This window comes from Bos indicus, chromosome 8 (genome assembly GCF_029378745.1).
Source record: "Bos indicus isolate NIAB-ARS_2022 breed Sahiwal x Tharparkar chromosome 8, NIAB-ARS_B.indTharparkar_mat_pri_1.0, whole genome shotgun sequence".
Classification (NCBI taxonomy): Eukaryota; Metazoa; Chordata; class Mammalia; order Artiodactyla; family Bovidae; genus Bos; species Bos indicus.
The window spans coordinates 27,084,988-27,105,429 of NC_091767.1; the positions used below are offsets into that span (position 1 = coordinate 27,084,988).

At 38.2% G+C, this 20,442-nt stretch overlaps 1 protein-coding gene across 5 annotated transcripts in view; it reads right to left on the bottom strand.

Moving 5' to 3' along the window:
- The window catches only part of CNTLN (centlein), a 352,381-nt gene that overhangs the window by 248,230 nt on the left and 83,709 nt on the right, over nucleotides 1-20,442 (bottom strand). For all 5 annotated transcript variants that reach the window (XM_019965900.2, XM_070794501.1, XM_070794502.1 and 2 more), the window contains one exon: nucleotides 11,156-11,240. In XM_019965900.2, the coding sequence (XP_019821459.2) occupies nucleotides 11,156-11,240 (85 nt within the window). The remainder of the gene's footprint in view (nucleotides 1-11,155; nucleotides 11,241-20,442) is intronic.

Consider the following 20,442-nt stretch of genomic DNA (forward strand, 5'->3'; position numbering starts at 1 on the left):
AGTTTCTCAAGACACCCAAACAGAAAAGGACACCAAAGCAAAAGCTGAGCCTGTGCTAAAAGAACAGTAAACACAGCCTAAACCCTAGGCCCATTTCTCTCAGTATATTTTAATCATTTGGTTAATTTTGTGTCCACTTGGCTAAAACATTGTGCCCATTATATCTAGTTCTTAAACAAACACCAATCTAGATATTGCTGTTAAAGTGTTTTTGTCATAGATGTGATTAACATTTAAATCAATAGACTTGAGTAAAGGAGATGACCCCTCCATAATGTGAGTAAGTCTCATCTGGTCAATAGAAGACCTTAAGAAAGAGGACTATTCATCTGAGAAAGAAAGAATTTTGCCACCAGCATACTTTTGGATTCAGATGCTGTATCAACTCTTCCCTGGGTCTCCAGTTTGCTGTGCAGAATTCAGATTTGCCAGCCCATAACTACATGCATGAGTGCATGCTCAGTCACTCAGTCATGTCCAACTCTTTGTGATCCCATGGATTGCAGCCTGGCAGGCTCCTCTGTCCATGGGATTTTCCAAGCAAGAATACTAGAGCAGGTTACCATTTCCTACTCCAGGGGATCTTCCTGACCCAGGGATTAAACTCGCATCGCCTGTCTTCTGCCTTGGAAGGCAGATTCTTTACCACTGAGCCACCTGGGAAGCCACAGCTATATGAGACAATGCCTTAAAATCAATTTATCTGTCTCTGTCTCATGTCTTTGACTGTCTATCTACAGACACATTTTTAGTTCTGTTTCTCTATGGAACCCTGACTATCAAAGACTTTGGTCCTATTTAGAACTTCAGTCCTAAACTGCAAGGTCTTGGATTCTGAACTTGAATAAGCCTGGAAGCAGATTCTTCCCAAATTAAATCTCCAGATGAAAACATGAATTAATCAAACCTCAATTACAACCTTCCTGATCCTCAGCACCTTAAAAAACATGTGTATTCTTTGCAACTTAATAAATATGTGCATTCTTTTAAGGTTTTAATTTGCTAAACAGCAAGAGAAAAACTAACATACCACAAGGCATTTTCCTATAGAATTTATACTAGAAAATAATAGAGAAAATGGATGTAAACCATAAACACTGGAAATCTTGACAGTATAAAAAATACAACCAAATAATGCTAATAACAGGAAATTAAGTCCTCCAATTACTCTCTGTAAGCTCACTTTAAAATGCAGGAGAAAGGATGAGTAAGTAAAAATATACTAATTTTCTCAAGTTTTTTAAAGTGTGCAGCTGATACTATCTAAATTTTTCAGAATATTCTAGAATAAAGGTATACAGTGTTAAGACAGAAAAATATCACATTATATTTATATGAAGGAACCAAAAAAAATGACAAAAAGAACTTATTTACAGCACAGAAACTGACTCACAGACATTGGAAACAAACTTACTGTTACTAAAGGGAAAATGGAGGGAGGGATAAATTAGGAGATTTGGATTAACAGATATACACCACTATACATAAACAATAAAGACCTATAGGATAGCACAGGAAACTATATTCAATATCTTATAATAACCTATAATGGAAAAGAATCTGAAAAAGAATACATATACATATATGCATACAAACCTGTGTATAACAACCACTTTGCTGTATACCTGAAGCTAATACAACACTGTAAATCAACTATACTTCAATCTAAAAAACTATAGAGTTAAATATTATATATAAAATAATAATGCAATCACTAAAAGAACTGATACAGTTCTCCTAAACCTTCCAAACTATCAGCGTAAGAGTGCATGCACATACACAAAGACACACACACAAATGAAGAGAAAACAACTGGCAAATGCTGAAAAAAACAAACAAAATATTAAAACAGAAAGCATAAGATTAACCAGAGAATGAAGATCAAATAAGTATATCAGATCTTAAGGAGATGGAAAAAGCTTACCTTTAAAAAGGTAAATACATATATAATTGAGTCAAAACACAAAGTCCAACCAAAGAGTACAAACAATAATCATCTAAATATGCAGTATTAAAGTATAAACACATATATAACAAATTAATTGAAAGAATGCTAGAGGAAAGATAATACTTTGAGAAGAAAACTAAGATATAAGCTGAATGCCTGAAAAGATAAAAAGGTTAGAATAAATGTATTAAATCCGGTTATCTTCTTGAACTCATGGTTTCCTCTTTCAACTAGATCTGTTAACACAATTAAGTCTTCTTGTATTGTGTATTTTAATTTTCTTCTCCATTTCTTTCAAATATTTTGGCTAACGCTTTTTTAAATGCAAAAATATCCTTTGTACTGTTAAATTTCCTCATTTGATTCATTATTTTGTTAGAATTCCGTGATTTCTTAAAACATCACATGCCATTCTATGTGTTACTTTCTAAAATCACCTCATGTTTTGTTTTGTTTTTGTAACCTTGTACAGCATTAACCACCTTTTGCTTTGAAATTCTTTTTCACATCATGAGATACAGTATTATACTTCTCTCTTTCTACTTCTCTGAACAACTTTTTTTCATCTCTTTTACTAAAATTTGCTTTTCCTCTCATCCATTAATACTATCAGCAAATATCTAGTTCTCAGAATTCTGTTTAAAGTCTTCTCCTTAACTATAACATTAAATATTTTTATATCAAGGAGAAAACTCCTTCCCAAGGATTGAATTCATGCTTTCAATAGTTTACTTAAAAATCTCTAAATGGTATTTCTACCAATAACTAAAATTTTAATTGTCTAAAAGAAGCTCAAAAGTTATCCTCATAGTAAGTTGTACCTCTTTATAATAACCTTCTTCCTGATAGCAATGCCACTGCTCTCCTGGATTCTCTGGGCTGAAAACCTAAGAGTCACTTTCAAATTACCATCAAGTCCTTATAGTTCTAATTTATATATCTTTAATTCTTGCAAAACTAATAGTTCAGGTTCATGTCACTACTCTTAAGACTATGAAATAACCTCCTTACAGATCATTCTACTTTCTGCTTTCCTTTTTCTAAATGTATACTAGACTATTAGATTTATTTTCACAGATTGCAGCTTAATTAACTTAATGAAATGCCTGCTGAGTCACTTCAGTCATGTCCGACTCTGTGTGACCCCATAGATGGCAGCCCACCAGGCTCCCCTATCCCTGGGATTCTCCAGGCAAGAACACTGGAGTGGGTTGCCATTTCCTTCTCCAGTGCATGAAAGTGAAAAGTGAAAGTGAATTAGCTCAGTCGTGTCCGACTCTTAGCGACCCTGTGGACTGCAGCCCACCAGGCTCCTCCGTCCATGGGGTTTTCCAGGCGAGAATATTGGAGTGGGTTGCCATTGCCCAGATAAATTAATTTGCCCTCTAATTAAAGTTTGCACTTTTTCATTCAAGCAGTTAAGGCCTTTCTTTAATACAGGTTCAATATAACATTAGTCTTTTCTCAGCCTACACTCTTACATATTACCTATGAAACAAAATATAAACTTCAGTATCACCCAAAGATATGCTACACTCCTACCTTCTTCAATTTTGCCTGGTGTTTGACAGGGGCAACTCCTCCTAAAATCTCCACCTATTAAAATTGTTTGAGTATCTTAAGACCTTGCCACGTAATTTAATCTCTCCTTCTTTTGAATCTTAATAGCATTCTGCTTGTGATTCTCTCATGGCACTTATATTGGTTTCATTTATGTAAGTCACACATGCAAAAATATTTAAAGAACATCTATTATACATCAGGCAATATGGTAAATATTACATGTTGGGTATAAATGGTCCCCACGCTCATAGAACCTGTAATTTAATGTAGGAACATACGATTACTTGCACTTCACTTTTATCCCCACCCAGTGGCTCACAGAGACTTAGAAATTCTTTATTAAAGGCAGGAATTTTAATTCTAAATTTTCCAGAGTATCATCACATGATAATATCCACATTTAATACAGCAATTTGTTTAACTGAATGAAAAATATAACCCATAAATGATTTTTAAGATATAAACACAGTATTGCACAAAAATATACATGCTTTAGGCTGAGGAATTAAAGGCTCTAAATGACGAATTCAGATCAGATCACTCGCTCAGTCGTGTCCAACGCTTTGTGACCCCATGAATCGCAGCATGCCAGGCCTCCCTGTCCATCACCAACTCCCAGAGTTCACTCAGACTCATGTCCATCAGGTCAGTGATGCCATCCAGCCATCTCATCCTCTGTCGTCCCCTTCTCCTCCTGCCCCCAATCCCTCCCAGCATCAGAGTCTTTTCCAATGAGTCAACTCTTCACATGAGGTGGCCAAAGTACTGGAGTTTCAGCTTTAGCATCAGTCCTTCCAAAGAAATCCTAGGGCTGATCTCCTTCAGAATGGACTGGTTGGATCTCCTTGCAGTCCAAGGCACTCTCAAGAGTCTTCTCCAACACCACAGTTCAAAAGCATCAATTCTTCGGCGCTCAGCCTTCTTCACAGTCCAACTCTCACATCCATACATGACCACTGGAAAAACCATAGCCTTGACTAGAAGAACCTTTGTTGGCAAAGTAATGTCTCTGCTTTTGAACATGCTAACTAGGTTGATCATAACTTTCCTTCCAAGGAGTAAGCGTCTTTTAATTTCATGGCTGAAATCACCATCTGCAGTGATTTTGGAGCCCAGAAAAATAAAGTCTGACACTGCTTCCACTGGTTCCCCATCTATTTCCCATGAAGTGATGGGACCAGATGCCATGATCTTCGTTTTCTGAATATTGAGTTTTAAGCCAACTTTTCAACTCTCCTCTTTCACTTTTGTCAAGAGGCTTTTTAGTTCCTCTTCACTTTCTGCCATAAGGCTGGTGTCATCGGCATATCTGATGTTATTGATGTTTCTCCCGGCAATCTTGATTCCAGCTTGTGTTTCTTCCAGCCCAGCGTTTCTCATGATGTACTCTGCATACAAGTTAAATAAACAGGGTGACAATATACAGCCTTGATGAACTCCTTTTCCTATTTGGAACCAGTCTGTTGTTCCATGTCCAGTTCTAAACGTTGCTTCCTGACCTGCATACAAATTTCTCAAGAGGCAGATCAGGTGGTCTGGTATTCCCATCTCTTTCAGAATTTTCCACAGTTTATTGTGATCCACACAGTCAAAGGCTTTGGCATAGTCAACAAAGCAGAAATAGATGTTTTTCTGGAACTCTAATGCTTTTTCTATGATCCAGCGGATGTTGGCAATTTGATCTCTGGTTCCTCTGCCTTTTCTAAAACCAGCTAGAACATCAGGAAGTTCACGGTTCACATATTGCTGAAGCCTGGCTTGAGGAATTTTGAGCATTACTTTACTAGCATGTGAGATGAGTGCAATTGTGCGGTAGTTTGAGCATTCTTTGGCATTGCCTTTCTTTGGGATAGAAATGAAAACTGACCTTTTCCAGTCCTGTGGCCACTGCTGAGTTTTCCAAATTTGCTGGCAGATTGAGTGCAGCACTTTCACAGCATCATCTTTCAGGATTTGGAATAGCTCAACTGGAATTCCATCACCTCCACTAGCTTTGTTTGTAGTATTGCTTTCTAAGGCCCACTTGACTTCACATTCCAGAATGTCTGGCTCTAGATCAGTGATCACAGCATCGTGATTATCTGGGTCGTGAAGATCTTTTTTGCACAGTTCTTCTGTGTATTCTTGCCATCTCTTCTTAATATCTTGTGCTTCTGTTAGGTCCATACCATTTCTGTCCTTTATCAAGCTCATCTTTGCATGACATGTTCCTTTGGTATCTCTGATTTCTTGAAGAGATCCCTAGTCTTTCCCATTCTGTTGTTTTCCTCTATTTTTTTGCATTGATTGCTGAAGAAGGCTTTCTTATCTCTTCTTGCTATTCTTTGGAACTCTTCATTCAGATGTTTATATCTTTCCTTTTGTCCTTTGCTTTTCGCTTCTCTTCTTTTCACAGCTATTTTTTAAGGCCTCCCCAGACAGCCGTTTTGCTTTTTTGCATTTCTTTTCTATGGGAATGGTCTTGATCCCTGTCTCCTGTACAATGTCACGAACCTCATTCCATAGTTCATCAGGCACTCCATCTATCAGATCTAGGCCCTTAAATCTATTTCTCACTTCCACTGTATAATCATAAGGGATTTGATTTAGGTCATACCCCACGCCCCTACGCCTGAGGCCAGGGCCGGCAGCCAGGAGGAACAACCCACGCCGGAGGCCAGGGGCGGCGACGAGAGGAGTTACCCACGTCCCATCCGAGGTCAGGGGTGGCGGCCAGGAGGAGATACCCCATGCCCCAAGCCCGAGGCCAGGGGCGATGGCCGCGAGGACCAACCCCACATCCAAGGAGCCGTGGCTGCGCAGGTGCAGGAGTGCCTAAAGGAGCTATCCCACATTGAAGGTCAGTAAGGGCCATGGTGAGGAGATACCTCTCGTCCAAGATAAGGAGCAATGGCTGCGCCTTGCTGGAGCAGCCCTGAAGAGATACCCCATGTCCAAGGTAAGAGAAACCCAAGTAAGACGGTAGGTGTTGCAAGAGGGCATCAGAGGGCAAACGCACTGAAACCATACTCACAGAAAACTAGTCAATCTAATCACACTAGGACCACAGCCTTGTCTAACTCAGTGAAACTAAGCCATGTTCATGGGGCAACCCAAGACGGGCAGGTCATGGTGGAGAGGTCTGAAGAATGTGGTCCACTGGAGAAGGGAATGGCAAACCACTTCAGTATTCTTGCCTTGAGAACCCCATGAATAGTATGAAAAGGCAAAATGATAGGATACTGAAAGAGAAACTCCCCAGGTCAGTAGGTGCCCAATATGCTACTGGAGATCAGTGGAGAAATAACTCCAGAAAGAATGAAGGGATGGAGCCAAAGCAAAAACAATACCCAGTTGTGGATGTGACTGGTGATAGAAGCAAGGTCCGATGCTGTAAAGAGCAATATTGCATAGGAACCTGGAATGTCAGGTCCATGAATCAAGGCAAATTGGAAGTGGTCAAACAAGAGATGGCAAGAGTGAATGTCGACATTCTAGGAATCAGCGAACTAAAATGGACTGGGATGGGTGAATTTAACTCAGATGACCATTATATCTACTACTGCGGGCAGGAATCCCTCAGAAGAAATGGAGTGGCCATCATGGTCAACAAAAGAGTCAAAAATGCAGTACTTGGATGCAATCTCAAAAACGACAGAATGATCTCTCTTCGTTTCCAAGGCAAACCATTCAATATCACAGTAATCCAAGTCTATGCCCCAACCAGTAACACTGAAGAAGCTGAAGTGGAACAGTTCTATGAAGACTTACAAGACCTTTTAGAACTAACACCTAAAAAAGATGTCCTTTTCATTATAGGGGACTGGAATGCAAAAGTAGGAAGTCAAGAAACACCTGGAGTAACAGGCAAATTTGGCCTTGGAATATGGAGCAGGGCAAAGACTAATAGAGTTTTGCCAAGAAAATGCACTGGTCATAACAAACACCCTCTTCCAACAACACAAGAGAACACTCTATACATGGACATCACCAGATGGTCAACACCGAAATCAGATTGATTATATTCTTTGCAGCCAAAGAAGGAGAAGCTCTATACAGTCACAGCAAAAACAAGACCGGGAGCTGACTGTGGCTCAGACCATGAACTCCTTATTGCCAAATTCAGACTGAAATTGAAGAAAGTAGGGAAAACCATAGACCATTCAGGTATGACCTAAATCAAATGACAAATTAAGTGCCCCCAAAAAAACAAATAATTTCTTTCATGGCATTTAATATTTTATGAGGTAAATCATTCTACTCAAAATGTAAATAATGAAATAATATCTATCCAAGGAAAAGGAAGTAGAAAAGAAAAGAATTTAGCAAAGAAAAAGGAAAAATATATTGTTATTTAAGAAAGTCAGCATTTCACAAACAGTATGGACCTAACAGAACAGAAGATATTGAGAAGAGGTGGCAAGAATACACAGAAGAACTATACAAAAAAGATCTTCATGACCCAGATAACCATGAGAATGTGATCACTCACCTAGAGCCAAACATCCTGGAACATGAAGTCAAGTGGGCCTTAGGAAGCATCACTACGAACAAAGCAGTGGAGGTGATGGAATTCCAGTTGAGCTATTTCAAATCCTAAAAGGTGGTGCTATAAAAGTGCTGTACTCAATATGCCAGGAAATTTGGCATATTGTAGCAGTGGCCTGTAGCAGTGGCCACAGGACTGGAAGATGTCAGTTTTCATTCCAATCCCAAAGAAGGGCAATGCCAAAGAATGTTCAAACTACCGCACAATTGCACTCATCTCACATGCTAGTAGAGTAATGCTCAAAATTCTCCAAGCCAGGTTTCAATAGTATATGAACCATGAAATTCCAGATGTTCAAGCTGGATTTAGAAAAGGTAGAGGAACCAGAGATCAAGTGGCCAACATCCTTTGGATCATCAAAAAAGCAAGAGAATACCAGAAAAACATCTACCTCTGCTTTATTGACTATGCCATAGCCTTTGACTGTGTGAATGACAATAAACTGTGGAAAATTCTGAAAAAGATGGGAATACCAGGTCATCTGACCTGCCTCCTGAGAAATCTGTATGCAAGTCAAAAAGCAACAGTTAGAACTGGACATGGAACAACAGACTGGTTCCACATCGGGAAAGGAGTACATCAAGGCTGTATATTGTCACCATACTTCTTTAACTTATATGCAGAATACATCATGCAAAATGTGAGGCTGGATGTAGTACAGCTGGAATCAAGATTGTCGGGAGAAATATCAATAACCTTAAATATGCAGATGACATCATCCTTACAACCGAAAGCAAAGAACTAAAGAACCTCTTGATGAAAGTGAAAGAGGAGAGTGAAAAAGTTGGTTTAAATCTCAACATTCAGAAAACTAAGATCGTGGCATCCAGTCCCATCACTTCATGGCAAATAGATGGGGAAAGAGTGAGAACAGTAACAGACTTTATTTTGTTGGGCTCCAAAATTACTGCAGATGGTGACTGCAGCCATGAAATTAAGAGACACTTGCTCCTTGGAAGAAAAGCTACGACCAACCTAGACAGCATATTAAAAAGCAGAGACATTACTTTGCCAACAGAGGTCTATCGAGTCAAAGCTATGGTTTTTCCAGTAATCATGTATGGATGTGAGAGTTGGACTAGAAAGAAAGCTGAGTGCCAAAGAACTGATGCTTTTGAATTGTGATGTTGGAGAAGAATCTTGAGAGTCCTTTGGACTGCAAGGTGATCCAACTAGTTGATCCTAAAGGAGATCAGTCCTGAATATTTATTGGAAGGACTGATGCAGAAGATGAAAATCCAATACTTTGGCCATCTAATGCAAAGAACTGACTCATTGGAAAAGACCCTTTTGCTGAGAAAAAACAAAGGCAGGAGGAGAAGGGGAAGACAGCATGAGATGGTTGGATTGCATCAACAACTTGATGTATATGAGTTTGAGCAAACTCTGAGAGTTGGTGATGGACAGGGAAACCTGGCGTGCTGCAGTCCATGGTGTTGCAAAGAGTCCAACATGATTGAGCAACTGAACTGAATGACCATCTAGACCTGCTAAACTGAGTATTTCCTAAAGCACTGCAAACTTATTGCCAAAGGTTATCAAAACGAATGCCAAAATCCATTCTCTTCCATAGAGTAGACCTGTATGTGAGGAAGAGATTGCTCAGCCTGGAAGTAACTTTTCCCAAATTCGCTGAATCTTGGGTTAACCATATGAGTAGTTTCTCTCAATGAAATGTGGGTATAAATGATGTTTGCCACTTCCAAGTCTTAACTGTGTATCTGTTAGGCACAACTGAGCAACTGAACTGAACTGATTAGGTAGCTTGTTATTATTTAGTAGCTAAGTCTGTTTCACTTTTTCTGACCCCGTGGACTGTAGGCAGGCTCTTCTGTCCGTGGAATTTACCAGGCAAGAAAACTAGAGTGGGTTGCCACACCCTCCTCCAGGGGATGTTCCCAACTAATTAATATACTAGGCACATCGCAGTATTTTTCCATATTAGAATTCATTTTGACATTGACATTCAAGTCACAAATACAACTATTATTTCCCAAAACAAACTAAAAAGTTATTTAAAAAATTTTATCATTATAGAAATAATTATTACATTTTCTATCCTGGAGAAGGAAATGGCAACCCACTCCAGTACTCTTGCCTGGAAAATTCCATGGATGGAGGAGCTGGTAGGCTACAGTCCATGGGGTCACAGAGTCAGACACGACTAAGTGACTTCACTCACTCACTTATTACATTTTCTATAAGGAAAATACAATTCTGGAGAAGGTATAAATTTCAAATTTATATGTCATATAGGAATATATATCCAATTTTAAAACAAACTTATATAGAGAGAATAAAAAAAATAATTTTTATCCACATTAACTTCCATTTTTAGTCCTTTAATAAAACAACTTAATGACAATAACCAATCTTAGATGAAAATTATCCTGTTTAATTGGGTAGGAAGGAAAATAGAGTCAGAACTTGGAAAAGCAGAGTTACCAGAAAGAATCTTCATTCAACCCAGAAAATAAAGATAATTTAGCCTATAATGGGCAATTGGGTACAAAATGAATTTAAATATATCATGACATAGACAATTCTTAAAATAAATTTATTTCACCTTTATTTTTAAGATGTTACTACCTCCAAAATGATTCTTGGGAATCAATGACCATGTAGATTTTTGTAGTGGTAATATACTGAAGATATAATTACCTATAATTTTAAATATACAGTTACATATAATTGTATTAACTATAAATATAGGACTGTATAATTTGAAAGTGGAAGTTCAAAACATCAAATAGAATCATCCCAGTTATTGTTAATATTTTGTACAAATTAAAGCATTAAAAAATTTGTAGGATTCAGAAGCAAATGATAATTGTTAAAAATAAAAAGCAATTTCAACAAAAACTGAGTAACAGATAGTTATTACTATAAAATTAAAACAACATCTTAAGAGTTTTAATGTATAAATAACATAGTCTATAACCCAAAAACACAAAGAAGAATAACAGGCTAAAGTAGTAACTTGACTATAGTAATAGGACAACATAATGAACCTGATATTCTTGTGAACATTACTGTAAAAAAACTTAAAATGTTTGTAAACACCTACTATATAAAACAAATATCATAAATTTAGTATTTTCTGATATAACACCAACCTGTTCCAATTCTTGTATTTTAGCATCCTTGACTTGCAGAATTTCTAAAACTTTTCTGTCTTTAGCTTCAGATTTCCGTTTTTCTCTAGAAATAAAAAGTATATATATTGAAAACTTAGTCATTATTTTTGAAAGTTTATTAGACATTGTTAGCCAATTCTTTTAATTTCCACATCCTAATAGTGAGTTTCACATTAAACTATAGAAAAGTTAATTATCCGACGTTAACAGCCCTTTCTGATTTAATCAGAAACCATATGGCAAGTGACAACAATTTATAACTGCTGCCAACTAAGACAACTTCATACAAAAAGAGTTTCTACATTTATACACATTATAAAACATACTTAAAACACATTTAATCTTGACTGCAACAGTCATTATAACATAAATTTAAAATAATTACTGAATATATTAATATGTTCATGTTAATATACTTTATATTGCAATTTTTAATATTAACTAATATTAATATAATAAAAATTAAAATATAATATAATTAATACTAATAATTAAGAATACACTACTTACCATTTTTTAAGTAAAAGAATTAAAAGAGAGAAAGCTTGAGATTTACTAACAATCAACATTAAATAAATAAGGGAAAAATTTACTGGATGTTCATTATATTTGTTAAATTTTAAAAATAGGTAAAAGAAATAGAAATCTGTACCTAAATCACTCATGAATCACAAAGTGTACAGGTAGGAAGAAATTAAGAACCCTCACCTGAGAATAAAAACGAGATGAAGCAAAGGGCTTTAGAAGGCAAAAATGGATATGAGAATTAAGAGATATGTATGACATAAAAGCATACCACTGCTGGTGACCAAGATGGCAGAGTAGGAAGACCCTAAACTCACCTCTTCCCATGGACAACACAAAAATTACAACTAGTTATGAAGCAGCTATTTATGGGAAAAAAACTGAAAATTAGCAGAAAAGATACACTACAAATAAAGATATGAAGAAACCACACCATGATGGTTAGGAGGAGTGGAGATGCAATATAGTCAGTATCCCCACCCCCAGATCAGTGGCCCCTAAATGGGAGGATAATCACAAATATACAGATCTTCTCCAAGGAGAAAGTCAAGCTCTCCAGCCTGGATAGTCCACACCAAGTAGATCAGACTACAGAACAATGGGTTTTGAAAACTAGTAGTGTACATGTTGCTTCCCAGGTTGCTAAGTGATAAAGAATCTGCCCAATGTAGGAGACACAGGGGACATGGGTTTGATCCTTGGGTCAGGAAGATCCCCTGGAGGAGGAAATGGCAACCCATTCCAGTATTCTTGCCTGGGAAATCCTGTAGGCAGAGGAGCCTGGTGAGTGACAGTCCATAGTGTCGCAAAGAGGACATGACTGAGCACACATGTATGGGTCTCATGTTCGAAAGAGCTAAAGAGCTGCAGGAAACAGAGATTCCACTTTTCAAGAATATGCACAAAATCTCACGTAGTCTGAATTCCAGTGGAGATACAGTAGTATGACAGAAGCCTGTATCAGATACTCCTGCTGGTCTTGTAACACCTCCTGGAAAGGCAGGAGGCAATTGGGAAAGCCTTGGGTACAGAGATGTTGGAGATAGCCATTCTAGGGGAGTTTTTCTACTGCAATAACACCAGCACTGGCAAGCGCTATTTTGGAACCCTCCCTCTACCCTATTAGCATGAGAGGATGTCCCACACATCTTCAGGCTAGCACCAGCTGCAAATCACCCCAGGCTGCATAGACAGTCATGCAGGGACCCAGCCCTAGGCCCTCCCGGGACATACAGCCAATGACACAGGAAGCCTACCTTTTCCTCCAGCAAGCCCACAGCCACTGCCTGCAGCACAGTCTCACAGCCAACTGGGCCAGAGGCCAGCTCTGCCTAACAACACATCAACAGCAGTCAGCCCCAAAACAGTGGAAGGGTACATGCTGCCAACATAAGGAGACTCCTAAGGCACACAGCTCTGGTGATCAGAGTGTGCTACCAGACCCCATGGAATGACTACTTCTCCTGACTGACCTAATACAGAGAAATGAATATAGAGAATACAGAAAAATGAGGAAACAGAGAAATATGTTCCAAACAAATATCACAAAACCTGAGAAACAGAAAAAACAAAGTGGAGATAAACAATCTACCCAAAAAGAGTTCAGTAATAGTCAAAAAGAGGTTCAATGAACTGGAGAGAAAACTGAATGAACATAGTCAAAATTTCAAAGAGTTTAAAAATTTAAATAAAAATCAGAGCTGAAAAATACAATGATTTCAATATTAATAAAAAATACAGTAGAAGGATTCAACAGTAGATTAGATGATACAGAGTAACAGATGAGCATCTGGAAGACAGAGTAGTAAAAATCTCCCAAGGAGAAACAAAAAAAATAAGTTTTAAAAAGGAAAATAATTTAAGAGACCTCTGAAATAACATCAAGCATACTAACATTTGCATATAGAGAAGAAGAGAAAGATAAAGTAGAAGGGAACTTATTTAAAAAAAAATAATACCCCAAATTTTCTTAACCTGGGAAATGAAACAGATATCCAAAGCCAGGAATCACAGAGACATCTCAGAACCATGACCCCAAAGAGGTCCACTCGAAGACACATCATAATTAAAATGGCAAAAAAATAAAGTGAGAGTCTTAGAAGCAGCAAGGGGAAAGCAACCAGTTAAGTATACAGAAACTAATATAAGGCGATTAGCTGACTTTTCAGCAGAAACTCTGTAGGCCAGAAGAGAGTTACACAATATATTTGAAGAGATGAAAGGAAAAAGTCTACAACAAAGAATACTCTACCTGGCAAAGATATTATTCAGATTTGAAGGAAAAGATAGAGTTTTACAGACAAGCAAAAGTTAAAGAGTTTAGCAGCACTAAACTGGCTTTACAGGAAATGTTAAAGGGACTTCCATAAGCAAAAAAAAAAAAGACTACAACTAGAAATATGAAAATTATGGAAGGAAAAATCTCACTGGTAAAGACATACACAGTAAAGGTAGTAGATCAGTCAATGATAAATCTAGTAGGAAGGTTAAAAGACAAAAGTAGTAAAATCATCTATTTCCACACTAAGCAACTATTACAATAAGTAAACGATACAAAATTTAAAAGAAGTTTAAAAGAAAAAAGACATCAAAAACATTAAATATGTGGATGGGTGGAGTACAAACATAGGGTTGTTAGAAGGCATTGAACTGGCTTCTGGTTCAAGATGGTGGAATAGAAGGATCTGCACTCACCTCCTCCTGATAGAGCACCAAAATTGCAACTAGCTGCTGAATAACCATCAACAGGAGAGCACTAGAACCCACCAAAAAAAGATATTCCATGTCCAATGACAAAGAAGGAGCCGCAGCAATCACAATAAAATCAAATCCCATAACTACCAGGAGGGTGACCCACAAACTGGAGAACAATAATAATAAAGATGATCTCCCACAGTTGGGAAGATTCTGAACCACACATTAGGCTTCCCAGCCTGGGGACTGGGCAAAGGGACTGGAAATCCCCATGGAATCTGACCTTGAAGGCCAGCGGGATTTGATTACAGGACTTCCACAGGACTAGGGGAAACAGACTCTAGTCTTGCAGGGCAAAAGCAAAATTTTGTATGCCCAAGACACAGAGCAAATGACCAGTGATCCCACAAAAGACTAAACCAAAACTACTTACTTGCTAGTGCGAAGGGCATCATGTGGAGGTGTGGGTTGGCAGGGGCTTCCCACAGGGATAGAGGCACTGGCAGCAGCAATCCTGGAAGGCCCCCCTTGATGTAAGCCCTCTTAGAAGTCACCATTAAACCTACCGCAGAGCCCACAGACCCCAGGGCTGGGTAACCTGAGGCCAAATAACTAACAGAGAGGAAGTGCAACCCCACACATCAGCAGATAATTGGATTAAAGTTTTACTGAGCAAGGCCCTGCTGACCAGAGCAAGGCCCAGTTTTTCCCATGGCCAGTCCCTCCCATCAAGATGCTTACACAAGCCTCTTAGCCTCCTCCATCAGATGGCAGGAAGAAGAAGCAAAAAGAACCACAATCCCACAGCAGCTAGAACAAAACCACATTACAGAAAGTAAATCAGGATGAAAAAGCAGGAAGTTACATCCCAGATAACAGGACAAGATAAAATCCCAGGAAAACAACTAACTGAAGTGGACATAGGTAACAGTCCAGAGAAAGAATTCAGAATAAAGATAGTGAAGATGATCCAGGATCTCAGAAAACAATGGAGAACATACAAGAAATATTTACCAAAGAGACTTCCCTGGTGGCTCAGACAGTACAGCGTCTGTCTACAATGCGGGAGACCTGGGTTCAATCCCTAGGTTGGGAAGATCCCTTGGAGAAGGAAATGGCAATCCACTCTAATACTATTGCCTGGAAAATCCCATGGACAGAGGAGCCTGATATGCTACAGTCCATGGGGTTGCAGAGTCGGACACGATTGAGCTTCTCATCACTCACTCACAAGAACTAAAGAATGAACAAACAGAGTGAATAATGCACTAGAAAGAATCAACAGCAGAATAACTGAGGCAGAAGAACAAATAAATGACATGGAGGACAGAATGGTGGAATCACTGCCACAGAACAGAATATAGAAAAAAGAATGAAAAAATAAAAATGAAGACAGCCTAAGAGACCTATGGGACAATACTGAATGCACTAACATTCACATTATAGGGGTCCCAGAAGGAGAAGAAAGAGAGAAAGAAAGGACCTGAGAAAGTATTTAAAGAGATAACAGCTAAAAATGTCCCTAAGAAGGGAAAAGAAATGGCCAACCAAGTCCAGGAAGCAGAGAGTTCCAGGAATGATAAACCCAAGAAGGAACACACGGAGACAAACAGTAATCAAACTGACAGAAATCAAAGACAAAGATAAAATATTAAAAGCAACAAGGGAAAAATGACAAGCAACATATAAGGGAACACCCATCAGGTTACCAGCTGATTTCTCAACAGAAAATCTACAAACCAGAGGGAATGGCACCATATATTTAAAGTGAAGAAAGGAAAGAAACTACAACCAAGAACACTCTACTCAGTAAGACTCTCATTCAGATTTGATAAAGAAATCAAAAGTTTTCCAGACAAGCAAGAGTTAAGAGAATTCAGTACCACCAAATCAGTTTTACAACAAATGCTAAAAGAACTTCTCTAGTGGCGACCCACTGCAGTACTCTTGCCTGGAAAATCCCATGGATGGAGGAGCCTGGTAGGCTGCAGTCCATGAGGTCGCTAAGAGTCGGGCATGACTGAGCGACTTCACTTTCACTTTTCACTTTCCTGCACTGGAGAAGGAAATGGCAACCCACTCCAGTATTCTTGCCTAGAGAATCCCAGAGACAGAGGAGCCTAGTGGGCTGCCGTCTATGGGGTTGCACAGAGTTGGACACGACTGAAGTGACTTAGCAGCAGCAGCAGCAGACAGGAAAGAACCACAAATTGGAATCAAGATTGCCTGGAGAAATATCATTAACCTCAGATATGCAGATGACACCACCCTTATGGCAGAAAGTGAAGAGGAACTCAAAAGCCTCTTGATGAAAATGAAAGAGGAGAGTGAAAAAGTTGGCTTAAAGTTCAACATTCAGAAAATGAAGATCATGGCATCTGGTTCCATCACTTCATGGGAAATAGATGGGGAAACAGTGGAAACAGTGTCAGAGTTTATTTTTTTGGGTTCCAAAATCACTGAAGATGGTGACTGCAGCCATGAAATTAAAAGACGCTTACTCCTTGGAAGGAAAGTTAAGACCAACCTAGAAAGCATATTCAAAAGCAGAGACATTACTTTGCCAACAAAGGTCCATCTAGTCAAGGCTATGGTTTTTCCAGTGGTCATGTATGGATGTGAGAATTGGACTGTGAAGAAAGCTGAGCACCAAAGAATTGATGCTTTTGAATTGTGATGTTGGAGAAGACTCTTGAGAGTGCCTTGGACTGCAAGGAGATCCAACCAGTCCATTCTGAAGGAGATCAGCCCTGGGATTTCTTTGGAAGGAATGATGCTAAAGCTGAAACTCCAGTCCTTTGGCCACCTCATGCAAAGAGTTGATTCATTGGAAAAGACTCTGATGCTGGGAGGGATTGGGGGCAGGAGGAGAAGGGGACGACAGAGGATGAGATGGCTGGATGGCATCACGGACTCGATGGACATGAGTCTCAGTGAACTCCGGGAGATGGTGATGGACAGGGAGGCCTGGTGTTCTGTGATTCATGGGGTCACAAAGAGTCGGACATGAATGAGCAACTGAACTGAACTGAACTGAACTGAGACAGGAAACACAAGAGAAAGAAAAGACCTACAGAAAATAAACCCAAAACAATTAAGAAAATGCTGATGGATGAAAAGCACCAATCAAAAGATACAGACTGGCTGGGCAGATGAAAACAAGTGCATGTTTGCACTTCTACTCACCACATCATTCTGCGTGACCCCTCAACCTGTACATAATTATTTTATATTGTTAGGTTAATCCTATTCCCATTATGGATTGCAATTGTAATTATCTTTTTTTTCAGTCTCATTATTGATTGTGAAAACTGATAAATATACTTTACTATTGTGACTATGTCTACCAATCACTTAATACCATTGTACCGTGATTGGTCAACAGAAAAATAATAGAATTCTATATCACCAAAACTGCCATTTAGTAGAAAAGCCCGTAATCACTTTCTAAAATCCAGATGCATATTGAATTATCTTGGAATTTTTTGAAAAATACAAATGTCTAATATTTCTTTTTTTCTTCAAAGCTCCAGATATGTTTCCAATGAACAGCCATGTTTAAAAACAACTGGACTATGTGATGATCTTTTAGTGGTTTAACTTTTCCTATTTCATTTTCAGTGCTCCCATTTCATTTAATGTATGTTTCCAATTTCTCCACCTCTTCTCTTTTTGATGGTTTTTCTCAAGCCTTTCCAAGCATAGTAGAAAAGCTTTTGTGTGCATATATATAAGTAGTATGCATAATATACACATTTTAGAAAACTTATGAATTCTTGCCTAACTAAAATTTTTTATTTCACTCGTTTGATTCCACAAGTTAAATTCCACTTGTTTGACTTTCATATGAGTAGAATGCTACATTTCTAATTAGAAAAAAAATAGATAAGCAACAAGCAACAAAGGTTTACTTTATAGCACATGGAACTATAGTCAGTATCTTATAATAACATATAATGAAAAATAATCTGAAAAATAATATATGTGTATATGTATAATGAATCACCTTGCTGTGAACCTGAAACACTGTAAGTCAACTGTGCCTCAAATATACATATATATATAAGAAAAAAAAGAATGCACTGAACTTAAAGAGATCATCAAGTTAATCACATATATATACATTGTTATATATAAACCTCATGGTAAACACAAATCAAAAGCCTGAAATAGATACACAAAGGAAAAAGAGAAAGGAACCCAAACATAACACTAGAGATAGTCATCAAATCATAAGGGAAGACAGCAAAAGAACAAGAAAAGAATGAACAAAAAAGAACTACAAAAACAACCCCAAAGCAATTAACAAAATGGCTGTAAATACTTGGCTATTAAATAATCACTTTAAATGTAAATGGACTAAATGCTCAGTCAAAAGACAAAGAGTGGCTGAATGGATACAAAAACAAGTCCTATAGTTATGCTGCCTATGAGAGACTCACTATAGATCTAGACACACACAGACTACAAGTGAGGGGATCGGAAAAAACTAATACAATTATGTAAAGTTTAAAAAAAAATTGTTCCACAAAAATAAAAAGAAAGGTGGGATAGCAGTATTTATGACTTTAAACACTGTAACAAGAGAAAAGAAAGGACATTACATAATGACCAAGGAATCAAAAAGATGTAATAGTAAATATATATACACTAAACATAAGAGCACCTACATACATAACACAAATATTAAGAAACATAAAGGGAGACATTGAAAGTAACATGATAATAGTGGAGGATTTTTAACACAGCATTTATATCTATGGAGAGATCATACAGGCATAAATCAATAAAGAAACACTGGCCTTAAACGACACATTAGATCAGATGTAATCAATCGATGCATATAGAACATTTTATTCAAAACAGTCATTAAAAAAGGGCCTAAAGAAATAAAACCAGAAATAAGTAAGGATAAGTTAAAAACAGCACCACAAAAATACAAAGGACCATAAATGTTACGGAGAACAATTATACGTACAAGAAAATGAACAATTTAGAAGAAACAGACAAATTCCCAGAAATATACAAACTCCTAAGACTGAATCAGGAAGAAATAGGAAATATAAACAAACCAATTAACAGTAATGGAATTCAGTCAGTAATCAAAAAACTTCCAACAAATAAAGTCCAGGCCCAGACAGATTAATAGGTAAATTTTACAAAGTATTTAAACAATTAACACCCATGCTTCTCTAACTATTCGAAAAAACTGCTGCTGGGCCGTCGCAGCCACCGTGCTCCAATATCGAAGGTCAGGGGCAGAGGCCAAGAGGAGCTACCCTACATCCAAGGTCAGAGGCAGCAGCCGAGAAGAGCTACCCCATGTCCAAGGTAAGGAGCATCTGCTGTGCTTTGCTGGAGCATCCATGAAGAGATACCTCACATCAAAGGTTAAGAGAAACCCAAGAAATATAGTAGGCGCTAACAGAGGGCATCAGAGGGCAGACAGACTGAAACCACAATCACAGACAACTAGCCATCTGATGACAGGGATCACAGTCTTTTCTAACTCAATGAAGCCATGCCATGTGGGGCCACCCAAGACAGACGGGTCATGGTGGAGAGGTCTGAAGAATGTGGTCCACTGGAGAAGGGAATGGCAAACCACTTCGGTATTCTTGCCTTGAGAACCCCATGAACAGTATGAAAAGGCAAAAAGATAGGACACTGAAAGATGAACTCCCCAGGTCAGTAGGTGCCCAATATGCTACTGGAGATCAGTGGAGAAATAACTCCAGAAAGAATGAAGGGATGGAGCCAAAGCAAAAACAATACCCAGTTGTGGATGTGACTGGTGATAGAAGCAAGGTCCGATGCTGTAAAGAGCAATATTGCATAGGAACCTGGAATGTCAGGTCCATGAATCAAGGCAAATTGGAAGTGGTCAAACAAGAGATGGCAAGAGTGAATGTCGACATTCTAGGAATCAGCGAACTAAAATGGACTGGGATGGGTGAATTTAACTCAGATGACCATTATATCTACTACTGCGGGCAGGAATCCCTCAGAAGAAATGGAGTGGCCATCATGGTCAACAAAAGAGTCAA